Below are 14,496 nucleotides of genomic sequence, written 5' to 3'. Positions count from 1 at the left end.
TATCTATCTATCTATCTATCTATCTATCTATCTATCTATCTATCTATGTATCTATTTGAGAAAGAGAGAGAGTACATGCATGTGAGTGGCAGGGAGGGGCAGAGGGAAAGGGAGAGAATCTCAAGCAGGCTCTGCACTGAGCAAAGAGCCCAACTCAGGGTTCCATCCCACAACCCTGATCATGACCTGAGCTGAAACCAAGAGTCAGACACTTAACCAACTGAGCCACTCAGGCACCCCGAAAGTAATAAGATTCAAATTCAAGACACGAATAGATACTTTTCTAAAGAAGACATCCAGATGGCTAACAGACTCATGAAAAGATCCTCAACAATGCTCATCATCAGGGAAATACAAATCAAAACCACGATGAGATACCACCTCACACCTGTCAGAATGGCTAAAATTAACAACAGAAGAAACAACAGGTGTTGGCGAGGATGCAGAGAAAGGGGAACCCTCTTGCACTGTTGGTGGGAATGCCACTCTGGAGAACAGTATGGAGTTTCCTCAAAAAGTTAAAATCGTCCCAGTGGAACCACGAAGCTGTAATTAGGGGCGCCTGGGTGGCTCAGTCGTTAAGTGTCTGCCTTCGGCTCAGGTCATGATCCCAGGGTCCTGGGATCAAGCCCCACATCGGGCTCCCTGCTTAGCGGGGAGCCTGTTTCTCCCTCTCCCACTCCCCCTGCTTGTGTTCCCTCTCTCGCTGTCTTTCTCTCTGTCAAATAAATAAATAAATAAATAAATAAATAAATAAATAAATAAAATTAAAAAAAAAAGAAGTTAAAATAGAACGACTCTATGATCCAGCAATTGCACTACTAGGTATTCACACAAAGTATACAAAAATACAGATTCAAAGGGGTACATGCACCCCAATGTTTACAGCAGCATTATCAACAATAGCCAAATTATGGAGAGAGCCCAAAACATCCATTGACTGATGAATGGATAAAAACACACAATGGAATATTACTCGGCCATTAAAAAGAATGAAATCTTGGGGGCACCTGTGTGGCTCAGCTGGTTAAGTGATTGACTCTTAATTTCAGCTCAGGTCATGATCTCAGGGTCATGAGATCAAGCCCCATATCAGTTTCTGTGCTGGGTGTGGAACTTGCTTAAGATTCTCTCTCTCCCTCACCCTCTGCCCTTTCTCCCACCTCCCTCTCCCTCTCTTAAAAAAAAGAAAAGAAAAGAAAAAGAAAAAATCTTGCCACTTGCAATGATGTGGATGGAGCTAGAGTGTATTATGCTAAATGAAATTAGTCAGAGAAAGACAAATATCATATGATCTGATTCATATGTGCAATTTAAGAAAAAAAAACAGATGAACATATGGGAAGGGGGAAAAAAAGGAGAGAGGGAAACAAACCATAAGAGACTCTTAAAGATACAGAACAAACTGAGGGTTGATGGAGGGGAGGTGGGGGGGATGGGCTAGATGGGGGATGGGTATTCAGAAGGGCACTTATGATGAGCACTGAGTGTTGTATGTGAATGATGAATCACTGAATTTTACTTTTTTTTTTAAGATTTTATTTATTTGTCAGAGGAGAGCGAGAGCACACATGCTAGGGGAGAGACAGGCAGAGGGAGAAGCAGGCCCCCTGCTGAGCAGGGAGCCTGATGTAGGACTCGATCCCAGGACCTTGGGATCATGACCTGAGCTGAAGGCAGACACTTAACCATCTGAGCCACCCAGGCATCCCTGAATTCTACTCCTGAAACCAATATTGCACTGTAGGTTAACTAACTAAAATTTAAATTAAAAAAAAAAGATTAAAATTCAACACACAAAAATCAGTTGTTTCTATACACTGACAATGAACTATCTGTAAAGGAAATTAGGAAATCAGGGGCGCCTGTGTGCTCAGTCGGTTAAGCATCTGCCTTTTGCTCAGGTCATGATCTCAGGGTCCTGGGATTGAGCCCCGCATCGGTCTCCCTGCTCTGCAGGGAGTCTGCTTCTCCCTCTCCCTCTGCCTACTTGCTCTCTATCTCTCTGTCAAATAAATAAATAAAATCTTCAAAAAAAAAAAAAAAGAAAATCAATTCAATTTACAATAGCATCAAGACGAATTAAATACTTAGAAATAACCAAGGAGGTTAACTTAATCACTGAAAAATACAAAACATTACTGAAAGAAATTAAAGACATAATAAATGGAAAGACATCTTAATATTCATGGATTAGAAGACTTTAATAGTTACGATGTCAATGCTACCCAAAACAATCTGCAGGTTCCATGCGACCCCTACCAAAATTTTTTTCTTTCTTTGCAAGAATAGAAAAATCTACACCCTACAATTCATATGGAATTTCAAGGGGCCCCAAATAGCCAAAAACAATCTTGAAAAAGAACAAAATTGGAAAATTTACACTTCTTGATTCAAAACCTACTACAAAGCTAAGTCATCAAAGCAAGGTACTATTGGCATTAAGTATAGACCTATTCACGAACAGAAAGGAATAGAGCCCAGAAATAAACCCCCACACATATGGTCAAATGATTTTCAACAAGGGTGCCAAGATCGTTGAATGGAGGGAAAGACAGCCTTTTCAATAAATGGCACTGGTATGACTGGATATCCACATGCAAAAGAATGAAGGGCCTTTACTTAATACCACATACAAAAATTCATTCAAAATGGATCAAAGACCTAAACATAAGAGCTAAACTGTAACTCTTAGAAGGAAACATAGGGGAAAAGCTTCACGACATTGGATTGGGAATGATTTCTCGGATATGACACTCAGGAACGGCAACAAAAGAAAAAAAGAGATGAAGTTGGACTTCATCAAAATAAAATCTTTTGTGCATCAAAAGACACCACCAGCAGAATACAAAGGCAACCCACAGAATGGGAGAAAACATTTGCAATTCACATATCTAATGGAGACTAATATCTAGAAAATATAGATAGCTCCTAAAACTTAACCTAAAAACAAATAACCCTATTCGAAAATGGGCAAGGGACTTAACTAGACTTTTCTCCAAAGATATACAAATGGCCAATAAGCAAATGAAAGATGCTCAACATAACTAATCATTAGGGAAATGCAAATCAAAGCCGCAATGTGATACCACTTCACACCCACTTAAAATGATTGTTATCAAAAAGAACAACAACAACAACCCAAAGTGTTGGCAAGATATGGAGAAATTAGAATCCTTGTGGTAGGAATGTAAAATGGTGCAGCCACTGTGGAAAACAGTAATGACAGCCCCTCAACAAATTAAAATAAAATTACTATATGATACAACAATTCCACTTCTGGTATCTACCTACAAGAACTGAAAGCAGGGACTGAACTAGATATCTGTACACCCATGTTCACAGCAGCATCATTCACAGTAGCCAAAACGTGGAAGCAACCCAAGTGCCCATCAGCAGACGAATGGATGAACAAAAGGTGGCATATACCTACATTGGAATATTATTCAGCCTTAAAAAAAAAAAAGGAGGGGGCGCCTGGGTGGCTCAGTTGGTTGGGCGACTGCCTTCAGCTCAGGTCATGATCCTGGAGTCCCTGGATTGAGTCCCGCATCGGGCTCCCTGCTCTGCAGGGAGTCTGCTTCTCCCTCTGACCCTGCTCTCTCTCATTCTCTCTCTCAAATAAATAAATAAAATCTTTATAAAAAAAAAAGGAGGGGCGCCTGGGTGGCTCAGTTGGTTAAGCGACTGCCTTCGGCTCAGGTCATGATCCTGGAGTCCCTGGATCGAGTCCCGCATCAGGTTCCCTGCTCGGCAGGGTGTCTGCTTCTCCCTCTGACCCTCCCCCCTCTCATGTGCTCTCTCTCTCTCATTCTCTCTGTCTCAAAAAAAAAAAAAATTTCTTTAAAAAAAAAAAAAAAAAAAAAAGGAGGAAATTCTGATATACTTCAACATGAATGAGCCTGGAAAACATTAAGCTAAGTCGAATAAGGACAAAAAATGTATGGTTCCATTTATATAAGATATTTAAGGAAGTCAAATTCAAAGAGACAAAGTAGAATGTTGATTGCCTGCCAGGGATTTGGGAAGTTGCTTTTTATTGGTTAAAGATCAGTTTGGAAGGCAGAGGGGCATAGGGGAAGGGAGGGAAAATGAAACAAGACAAAACCAGAGAGGGAGACAAACCATAAGAGACTCCTAATCATAGGAAACAAACTGAGGGTTGCTGCAGGGGAGGGGGGTGGAGGGATGGGGTAACTGGGTGATGGACATTGGGGATGGTATGTGTTATAATGAGCACTGGGTGTTATATAAGACTAATGAATCACAGGCCCGTACCCTGAAACAAATAATACATTATATGTTAATTAATTGAATTTAAATTAAAAAAAATAAAAATTAAAAATTAAAAAGAATTTCAGTTTGGGAAGATGAAAAAATTTGTGGAGATTAATAGTGGGGATGGTTGCATAGTAATGTGAATATGATTAATGCCGCTAATCATACACTTAAACATGGTTATAATGATATTTTTGTTTTATAGATTTTACCAAACTTTTTTTTTTTTTTTTTTTTTTTTTTTTTTTTTTTTTTTTTTTTTTTTAATGATTTTATTTATTTGACAGAGAGAAACACAGCGAGAGAGGGAACACAAGCAGAGGGAGGGGGAGAGGGAGAAGCAGGCTTCCCGCCGAGCAGAGAGCCCGATGCGGGGCTCGATCCCAGCACCCTGGGATCACGACCTGAGCCGAAGGCAGACACTTAACGACTGAGCCACCCAGGCGCCCCACCAAACTTTTTTAAAAATGTCTAAAAAAAGGACACAGAAGGGGTTCCCACTGGCCAAATTTGTGACAATTTGAACATCAAAAAGAATAATGACTATTGGTTTTAATAGAATTTTGAACACTGTGAATTGAAGTGAAAATTAAGTGTTTATTGTATCTTTCCAATAAGAAATTTATTTCAAAATCACCAAAAAGAGTCCAGTGGTTTAAGAAAAATCCTACATTGCAGAACACAAACTAATAAATGTAGAAGGAATGGTAGAATTGAAAAATCATTATTTTACAACCCTTAATAAAACTTTTGATTAAGGAAACTTGGTTGACACCAGTGGGTGAATGACTGATAGGGAACTGGGCATTTGGATATATCCAAGATAACGTTACATAGATTACTTTCTGACCACAAGGCTAAACGTTAAGCTTGAATAGAGAGATTAATCAGGCTACCTTAATTCAAGGGCCAAGCCTAGGGTCACCCAAATGTGGGGAGCTAGATGTGTCTCCTGATGAAGAGGAAGCCTACCATACCTATGAGACATTCTTACCAACAATCAGGAATCCAATGAAGCTTTAAGGTCTAACTTCAGTTTACAAGTGACACAAGAGCTAGAAGATCAAGCTAACTTATACCGTGAGAACGCAATGTGATAAATCCAGAAGGAACAGTCTACAAAAATTAGGGTAATGAAAAATGGAAAGTCAGTCAGGAAAAAAGAAAATTATTCTAATTTCAAAAAAACTCAAGGGGCGCCTGGGTGGCTCAGTCATTAAGCGTCTGCCTTTGGCTCAGGTCGTGATCCCAGGGTCCTGGGATCGAGCCCCGCATCGGGCTCCCTGTTCAGCGGGGAGTCTGCTTCTCCCTCTCCCACTCCCCCTGCTTGTGTTCCCTCTCTCGCTGTCTCTCTCTCTGTCAAATAAATAAATAAAAAGTCTTAAAAAAAAAAAAAACTCAAGAGATGTAACCAGATGCAGTGTGTGGTCTTAAAGCAGGTCCTGGTTTGGACATATTAGCGTAAAGGACATTTTAGGGATGACTAGGGGAATCTGAATAAGAATTACATTTAAGATGATATTAAGAATTTTGGTAGGTTTGAAAATGTTTGACTATGGAAGAAAATAATTTTCTTTCACCTAGAAGGGTTGGCGAGATCCTATCTGTTTTATTCACCACTATATGCAACTAGCATAAAGTAGGCTCGTAACAGGCTCCAGATAACTGTCTATTGGATGGGCATTTCTGGGGTGCTCAGCCCCTTTTTCCTCCCTCTCAGTGATGGCCCTCTTTTATTTTCCTGATCTTTCACAGGCAAACTTCTTTGGAGATGCTTAAAATATACACCTTCACCACTACCTTGCCTAATTACTCCCCAAATTCAACTTGGCCCCCATTTCTCCACAGAAACCGCTTTCATGTCACTAAGTCCAAACACTTGTCAGACCCCTTCTCGCTTGACCTCTCGGGAGCTTCTGAGACTCCTGGCCACTCTTCTTGAAATGTTTTCCTCCCTTGACCTTGGGAACACATTGTCACACTTGCTGGGTTTTTCTCCTTCTCTTCGCCCTGGCCCTCCCTCCTCCTCAGTCGCCTCTATAGCTTTCCCTTACTGGCTACTTTCTAGGCAATCTTTCTTATGCTAATGATCCATTTAGGTTTATATTCCACTTAGTCTTAAACCAGTAGCTCCAGGGCAGACTTCTGAATCTTCCAGCTGCCTAATGCTCAGTCCACTTGGATAGCCCAAAGGCACTTCAATGGACTGCATCTAAAACTCCTGCTCATCCTTACTTGCCCACCCACAGGAGTAAAAAACAAGCCTGTTCCTTCTCATCCTTTGCTCTCTCACAAAATGTCACTATTCTTGCCCAATGGTGCAAGCCAGAAATCTGGTAAGGTGTCCTGGATGGCTCCTTCACCACCTAGATGCAAGTTAATTACCAATTCTTATGGTGTCTACCTCCAAAACATGTCCAAGATCTATTTGGTTTTCTCTACCTCCACGCTCCCCTCCCTAGTTAGGCTGCCATTTTAGTTCTCACTTGGATTATCACAGTACCTTTCCAACAATCCCCTTGAATTCTGCCCACCTCTATCAGGGCACTCTTTACAAAATGCAAATCTAATCATGACTGATCACATTTAAATTCCTCAGTGGCTTCCTACTGGCTCAAGCCCTGCATGATCTCAGTAGCCACTCTCCCATCACTCTCTTGGCCTTAGTTCTCGGTCCATCTTTCACTTCCTCCAAGGTAGGAGCTTACTGTCTCTGGTCTCAGTCCTGCAAACCCTTCACCCATCCAGTTCCCCAGTTCCAGACCAAATCCTTAGCTGTCTTCTCAACCTCCTAAATCAACTCAAACACCTCTGCTATTTGTTCCTGTGGCCCCTGTTCTCCTTAATAGTAATTTGTACACTTCCAATCATTCAGCTGTTTATTAATAAAATGGCATAATACCTCATATTAAGCTCACCACTGCATTCCCAGGGTCTTGGCAAAGGCCTACCACTTAGTAATGTTTTCCTCCCTGCCTGCTTCCCACTGACTTCCTAACTTTTTCTTCTCTCCTGGACACTCAAGTCCCTTGACAGGGCAGGGCGTTACCCCCAGAGCCCAGCACAAGTGCTAATGCTAGGTGAATATTAATTGCATAAACGACACATGACTTATGTCCGCGATCTCCCAACCCTCCCCTTCCTAACCCTATCCCTCACACTTCCAATACCTCAGATTTCTGCTTCCCTCCACCCCCAGCCTGCACCCACCCCACCCCCGCCCGCCACGCCCGGCCCTGGCGCTGACTTCTGGACTCACCTGCACGAGCTGGTACTGAGCCGGCTGCCACTGTCTCAGCCTCTCGGCCTCCCGCTCCATCTCAGCCTGGGATGGGCTGCACATCAGGACCGTGTGCGGGTCCAGGCCCACACCAGAGCACAGCTGAGACGCGCTGCCTCAGCGTCTCAGGTCAAGGGTCCTGCCGCCACCACGCCACAATCACAATTGCCTAGCTCAGCTTCTACTTAGCACCGTGCCGCCGAGAGGGGCGGAGCCAAGGGCCGCACCCACAGACCCACCCATCAGCAGCCGCCCCACCCCGCCCGGCTGCGGCGGGCATCCAGGTCCTGCCCGGACACAGCAGGGTCACTAACAGGGGACCTCAGACCGTCACCACATCTTGTGTCTTACGTCTGCCCCCACCCAATTTATCCCATCCACCCTCCAGTCTGAGCATCTCTGTTTCAACCAAGTAGGGGTAAGGACACCAAGGTTCCAGACTCCAGGCCTTGGAGACCTCAGAGTGGAAAAACCAGGGCAGGAGGCAGGAGGCAGCCGCAGACTGGGGTGTAGAAGACAGGAGAACCTCCACCAGCACCCCACCAGGTCAGGGTTCTTTGTCATAAGCTCCCAGAGGCCTGGATCTTCTCTGCTATAAACCAGGTTCCTCTGTCCCTTGTGTGTACAAACCAAATAGTGGGAGCTCCGTAGCATGCATCTTCGTTCCAGAATACTGTGAGTACCTCCTGTGTGTCTGCACTGTCTTATGGAACTAGGGATACAACGGCAGACAAGACAGAACCAAGGGTCTTTGCTCTCAAGGAATTTTCATGTGAAATGGGCAGACAAATGAATATAATAAAGTCAATAGTTATTATAATTTTCTTTGGTGGTGAGTGCCACAGAGAAAACAAAATAGGAGAACTTGAGCTGAGGACTGAGTGCCTGAAAGGGACCTCCCCATAGGAAGATTGGAGGGATCTGAGGCAGGAGAGAGCTTGGCCTGCCAGAGGAAACATAGAGGGACCAGGTGACCTCTACCATGTGAGCTCAGGGGAGAGTGAAATGACATGATAGGGATGGTCTTGGAGACCATGGACAGCAGTTTGAACTTAGATATTCTAAGTGTGATGGGAAGCCACTGAAGGATTTTAAACAGGAAATTGATAGGATCTAAGTTTTTAAAAAAAATCATTGGGCTCCTTTGAGGTGTATGGATTATGGGAGATGAGATCAAAGCAGGGACACCAGTTAGAAAGCTAATGGAGCTCTCCCTCCAAGAAAGAGCTGTATTTGGTGAGGGGGGGGGATGATGGCGATTGCAGAATATTTTAAGAATTAGAAGGGAAAGGACTTGGTAATGGGTTGGAATGGTAAAAAGCTGAGAGGAAAAGAGGAATCAAAGATGACCCCCAGATTATTGGCTTGAGTAACTGAGTGATGACTGCACCATTTGGGAATATGGAAAGATAAGAAGAAGAGCAGATTTGGAGGCAGCTGAAACAATTCGATTTTAAGCATATTCACTTTGAATTGTCTACTAAACGTGCTCAGGGAAAGGTTAAGGCTGTAAATGTCAATTTGGGTGTTGTCAGCACAGAGATGGTGGTTGTAAGGCCATTAGAGTGAGTGAAATCAACTAGGGAGCTGGTTAGAGAAAGGGACGGGACAGAACCTGAGGATCTCCTACATTTACATTTAAGGTTCAGCAGAACAGAAAGTTCATCCAAGGAGACTGAGAAGTAACAGACGGAGAAGTAGGCGGAAAGTCAGGAGATTATATTTCAAGAAGCCAAAAGAAGCCTGCATTCAAAAGAGGGACTGTGCAACCACATCAGATGTTGCTGAGATAAGAACCAGGACTTGACAAGATGGAGGCCCTTGGTGACTAACAAAAGCAGGTAGAAGGCGCCTGGGTGGCTCAGTTGGTTAAGCGACTGCATTAGGCTCAGGTCATGATCCTGGAGATCCCGTATCGGGCTCCCGGCTCAGTGGGGAGTCTGCTTCTCCCTCTCACCTTCCCCCCTCTCATGTTCTCTTTCTCTTCATTCTCTCTCTCAAATAAATAAATAAAAATCTTAAAAAAAAAAAAAAAAGCAGGTGGACCTGGGACTCCTGATCTCGGAGTCGTGAGTTCGAGCCCCACATTGGGCAGAGAGTTTATGTCATAAAAATATATTTTTTTAAAAAAAAGAAGTTTTGCTGTAAGTGGGGTTAGAGAAATGAGGTGGTAGTTGGGAGTGTTAAGGGAGGCTGAACAGGGATCCACCAATAAAGAGACACTGATATTGAAGGAGATAGCTTAATTAGAGGAGCAACATTGATAATTCAAGTCAAGACAGGCCCTTGAGAAGTCGTGGCTGCGCCCTATAACTAACACCTGCTCAGGTCTCAGCTCAGGTGTCCCTGCCTTCTGGGACCATCTCTGATTCTCATGTGATGCCTCTTCCAGTTACCATAAACTAGTGTTTCTCCCAACATGGCATCTCAAATATGTCTGTGGAATGAATCATATTTGACACATGGAGCAGATTGTTTATTAACACCTCATCCTCTATAGGATAACATTATTTTCATAATTCAAATTTCATATTTTCGAGTGACCATGAAATGAAAAGCAGAAGAATGTCCAGAAAAGAAATGCAGGACTGAAAATTTTTCTTTTACAAAGCTTGTATGCATATTCATGCCAGTAAAACAAATACATACATACAATTAATATTACAGTACCAAAAAATGAAAAAACTACAACTGTTTACGTCAATCATTTTCACATCAACCTGTTTGAACTTTGATCCTTTCATTACAATCTGATATAATACCTTATGGAAATGATCATTCAGGAACTGACAAAGTGATTTTAATAAAACCAAAACTGCTAAATTGTACCACTAATGTAACATTTACTTTCCTGATTCATCTTTCATTTTAAAACAGCTAAGAATTTTTTTTAATAAATTTCCATTTTTTTTTTTAAGATTTTTTTTTAAGATTTTATTTATTTATTTGACAGAGAGAGACACAGCGAGAGAGGGAACATAAGCAGGGGGAGTAGGAGAGGGAGAAGCAGGCTCTGCACTGAGCAGGGAGCCCGATGCGGGGCTTGATCCCAGGACCCTGGGATCATGACCTGAGCCGAAGGCAGACACTTAATAGCTGAGCCACCCAGGTGCCCCTAAATTTCCATTTTAAAAGTGTGATTCCAATTCAGTAAAATATTTTGTGTGTGAATTAAAATTTGCATTTAACCAGGGGCGCCTGGGTGGCTCAGTTGGTTGGGTGTCTGCCTTCGGCTCAGGTCATGGTCCCAGGGTCCTGAAAATGAGCTCTGAGACAGGCTCTCTGCTCAGCGGGGAGTCTCCTTCTCCCTCTCCCTCTGCTGCTCCCCCTGCCTGTATTCTCTCTCTCTCTCAAATAAATAAATAAATAAAGTTAAAAGAAAAATTTGCCCTTAACCAAACAGAAGTATTTTGCCTGTCATTTGAATTGTTTCACTGTTCTAAATTTTAACACAAAACTCCAGTTGGTTATATTGAAGGGCAGAATTGAAGTAAGTCAAGTTCTGTTTCTTTGCCTTTATAATCAATCACTGTAAAGCTTTTGAAGCTACTGTGTAAACGCAGGCATATCTAATACTACGCGTGTTGGAGACATGACCCACGCCTAAAGTGAGTTCCAAACACATATAACTGAACACTCTCTGAATTAACTTCCGCATCAAATGCAATGTTTCTTAAAAGGTCTGTAATAGGGGTGCCTGGGTGGCTCAGTCAGTTAAGCATCCGACTCTTGGTTTTGGCTCAGGTCATGATTTCAGCATCGTGAGATAGGGCCCTTCATTGGGCTCCGTGCTCAGTGCAGTCTGCTTGTCCCTCTCCCTCTGCTCCTCACCCCCACCTCTCTCTCTCTCTCTGTCAAATAAATAAATAATAAAATCTTTAAAAAAAGGTCTGTAATATGCTAATGTAAGTTTACATGATCTTATGTTTTTTCTTTATTTTTTTATTGAGATATAATTGACATATAACACTATATTAGTTTCAGGTATGCAACATAAGGATTTGATATTTGTATATATCATGAAATGATAAGTGTAATTAACACAATAAGTGTAATTAACATCCATCACTACCATTACAATCTTTTTCTTGTGATGAGAACTTCAAGATTTACTCTCTCAGCAACTTTGAAATATACAATATAGTATCATTAACTATAGTCACCATGCTGTACATTACATCCCCAGGACTTATTTATCTTACAACTGGAAGTGTGTACCTTTTGACCACCTTCACCCACTTTGCCCACCCCTCTCCTCCTCACCGGCCTCTCCCCCACCTCTGTCAACCACCAATCTGTTCTATCTCTGAGTTCAGTGCCTTGTTTTGCTTTTTGTTTAGAATGCACATATAAGTGATAGCATATTTGTCTTTCTCTGCCTGACTTATTTCACATACAGACTGCTTTCAAGGTCCATCCATGTTATCACAAATGGCAGGATTGCCTTCTTTTTTATGGCTGAATAATATTCCATTGTATGTATGTGTATATACACTGGATGTATATGTATATACATGGCAGTGACCAACGTTTTGCAAACTTCCTGGTATCTTTTTCTCCATGTACAAATATATAGGTTATATCTCAATTTTTGTGCTTTAAATAAAAATGAGTCGTTTTCAGAAATAATAAAAATCAGGAAAATTTTCTGAATGCATCATCTGGTTAAGAGGTGAAATCTGGAGTCAGGGCATGGGTTTCAATCCTAGTGATGGCTCTGGTTCTGAGATTTTGGAATGTGTGATTTAATTTTCCTGATTCTCTTGAGGGGTGCCTGGAGGGCTCAGTCAGAAGAGCACAGGACTCTTGACTTCGGGGTTATAAATTCGAGCCCCACGTTGGGTGTAGAGATTACTTAAAAATAAAATCTTTAAGAAAAAATAAAAATAAATAAAAAATAATAAAATCTTTAAGAGAAAAAAGAAACCAGTCCCTGAGAAGATAAGCTTTGTGACATATCAATGTTCCATTAATGTCATTATCCTATCAACCTCCCCCCAAGGCAAGGCAGGGCAGGACAGAACAAGCACCACCCTTTAGCTTTTTATTTAGAGCCTATTTTTTTTTAAGATTTTATTTATTTATTTGAGAGAGAGAGTGAAAGAGAGAGAGCATAAAAAGGGGGAGGGACAAAGGGGGAGGGACAAAGGGGGAGGGAGAAGCAGGCTCCCCGCTGAGTAGGAAGCCCAAAGCAGGGCTTGATCCCAGGACCCTGAGATCATGACCTGAGCTGAAGGCAGATACTTAAGCCACAAGCCACCGAGGTGGCCCTAGAGCCTAGAACACCAGAGGCTTGTGGGAAAGAGATGCTTACTCTAAGGGTCCTGCTACCTGCCCCACCTCAAACTACACCCCATCTTTGGCTGACTGTCCAACAGGCATGCCCCCCTGATTGCCTTATCATCCCTCAGAACCTGGGTCATTCTAGACTCCAGTCTTGAATTAATGAGCTGAGCCCCAGCCCACTGTACCCCTCCACCAGAGGCAGCTCTGATTCCTGAGCGTACCCCTTACACAAAACACAGCACAGTACCAAATGCCAGGCTCTACTGTAGGCACTTTTCATGACTTCTGTTCTGTCATTTAAAGAAAAGATTAGCATATCCACCTTATGAGGAAATGGATGCTGACTCAGAGAAAAGCAGCCCCTCAAATCATAGTGAGGGTAATTCCCAAGCCAAAGGCTACTTAATGCCTCTAGAACTTGTTTCTCGGCTGGGAGCACTCTGCCCACTCGTCACTAGAGCTTCCCCAACCTGGCTAACTCCTACCCGTCCTGCACCCCCATAAGGGAGCCTATCCTGATACTCACACTGGATTAGGTGCCTGCTCTATGCTCCCACCGCCCCAGGCGCAGACAGCCAATGGCTTTTGTTCTTGACAATGTGGTTTGTATTTATTTGCTCAAGACTCTTCTTTTTCTGGGCCCCTGGGTGGCTCAGTCGGTAAGCATCTGCCTTCAGCTCAGGTCATGATCCCAAGGTACCCTGCTCAGCGGGGAGCCTGCTTCTCCCTCTCTCACTTCCCCTGCTTGTGTTCCCTCTCTCACTGTCGCTCTCTCTGTCAAATAAATAAATAAAATCGTAAAAAAAAAAGAATCTTTCTTTTCTGCCTTCTCCCCTCCCATTCTGAAGCTTACATATACACACCCTGTTCTGCCTTTGCCTCTCTCCTCTGTGCTACTCAAAGTGGAGGCCATGGATGATCCCAGTTTGCAAACTTTACCAGTCTGCAATGAGATAGGTACAGAAATTGAGTGGAACATTTAAAATTCTTATAGCTATTTGGCAAGTTATTTTTGTGTGTTGAATCTAATAATGAAAAACTGTGGCTTGTATTTTGTATGTCCTTTTTTTTTTTTTTCATTTTACTTTCCTAGTAATTGGTTTTCATTGTGTTTTAGAAAAGAATCCATCCCTGACGGATTGGGGTGGGAAAAAGTTCCCTCACCAAGATAGGTTGAGAAACATTGGTTTATTTATTTTTTTTTTTTTTTAAGATTTTATTTATTTGACAGAGAGAGAGAGTACAGATAGGCAGAGCGGCAGGCAGAGGGAGAGGGAGAAGCAGGCTCTCCGGGGAGTAGGGAGCCTGACGCAGGGCTCGATCCCAGGACCCTGGGATCATGACCTGAGCTGAAGGCAGACGCTTAACTGGCTGAGCCAGCCAGGCGCCCCAACATTGGTTTATTTATATTACCCTATGTTCTGGCATAAAAAGGCACTGAGTAGCTGCAAAAGTGAAGGATACATGAATGCACTTGACAAAGGTAATAGAATAAACAGAACTTGGTGCTGCATTGGAGTGAAACTGCCAGGTATTTACCTTGAGTTCTGGGAGGTTGCTGAGACTTCCCTAAGATATGGGGTACATTGAAAGAGGAGCAGATTCAGGACATTTTACAGATAACAAATCCATTTTTGACCAGATTGACTTTG

At 42.6% G+C, this 14,496-nt stretch overlaps 1 protein-coding gene across 1 annotated transcript in view; it reads right to left on the bottom strand.

Moving 5' to 3' along the window:
• The window catches only part of KLF17 (Kruppel like factor 17), a 12,489-nt gene extending 4,892 nt beyond the window's left edge, over positions 1-7,597 (bottom strand). The window contains exon 1 of the mRNA XM_021684437.1: positions 7,538-7,597. Within this exon, the coding sequence (XP_021540112.1) occupies positions 7,538-7,597 (60 nt within the window). The remainder of the gene's footprint in view (positions 1-7,537) is intronic.
• Between the last annotated feature and the right edge of the window lie 6,899 nt (positions 7,598-14,496).

This window comes from Neomonachus schauinslandi, chromosome 4 (assembly GCF_002201575.2).
Source record: "Neomonachus schauinslandi chromosome 4, ASM220157v2, whole genome shotgun sequence".
Classification (NCBI taxonomy): domain Eukaryota; kingdom Metazoa; phylum Chordata; class Mammalia; order Carnivora; family Phocidae; genus Neomonachus; species Neomonachus schauinslandi.
The sequence above is the reverse complement of the archived record's forward strand: the minus strand, read 5'-3'. Positions and strand labels throughout refer to the sequence as shown.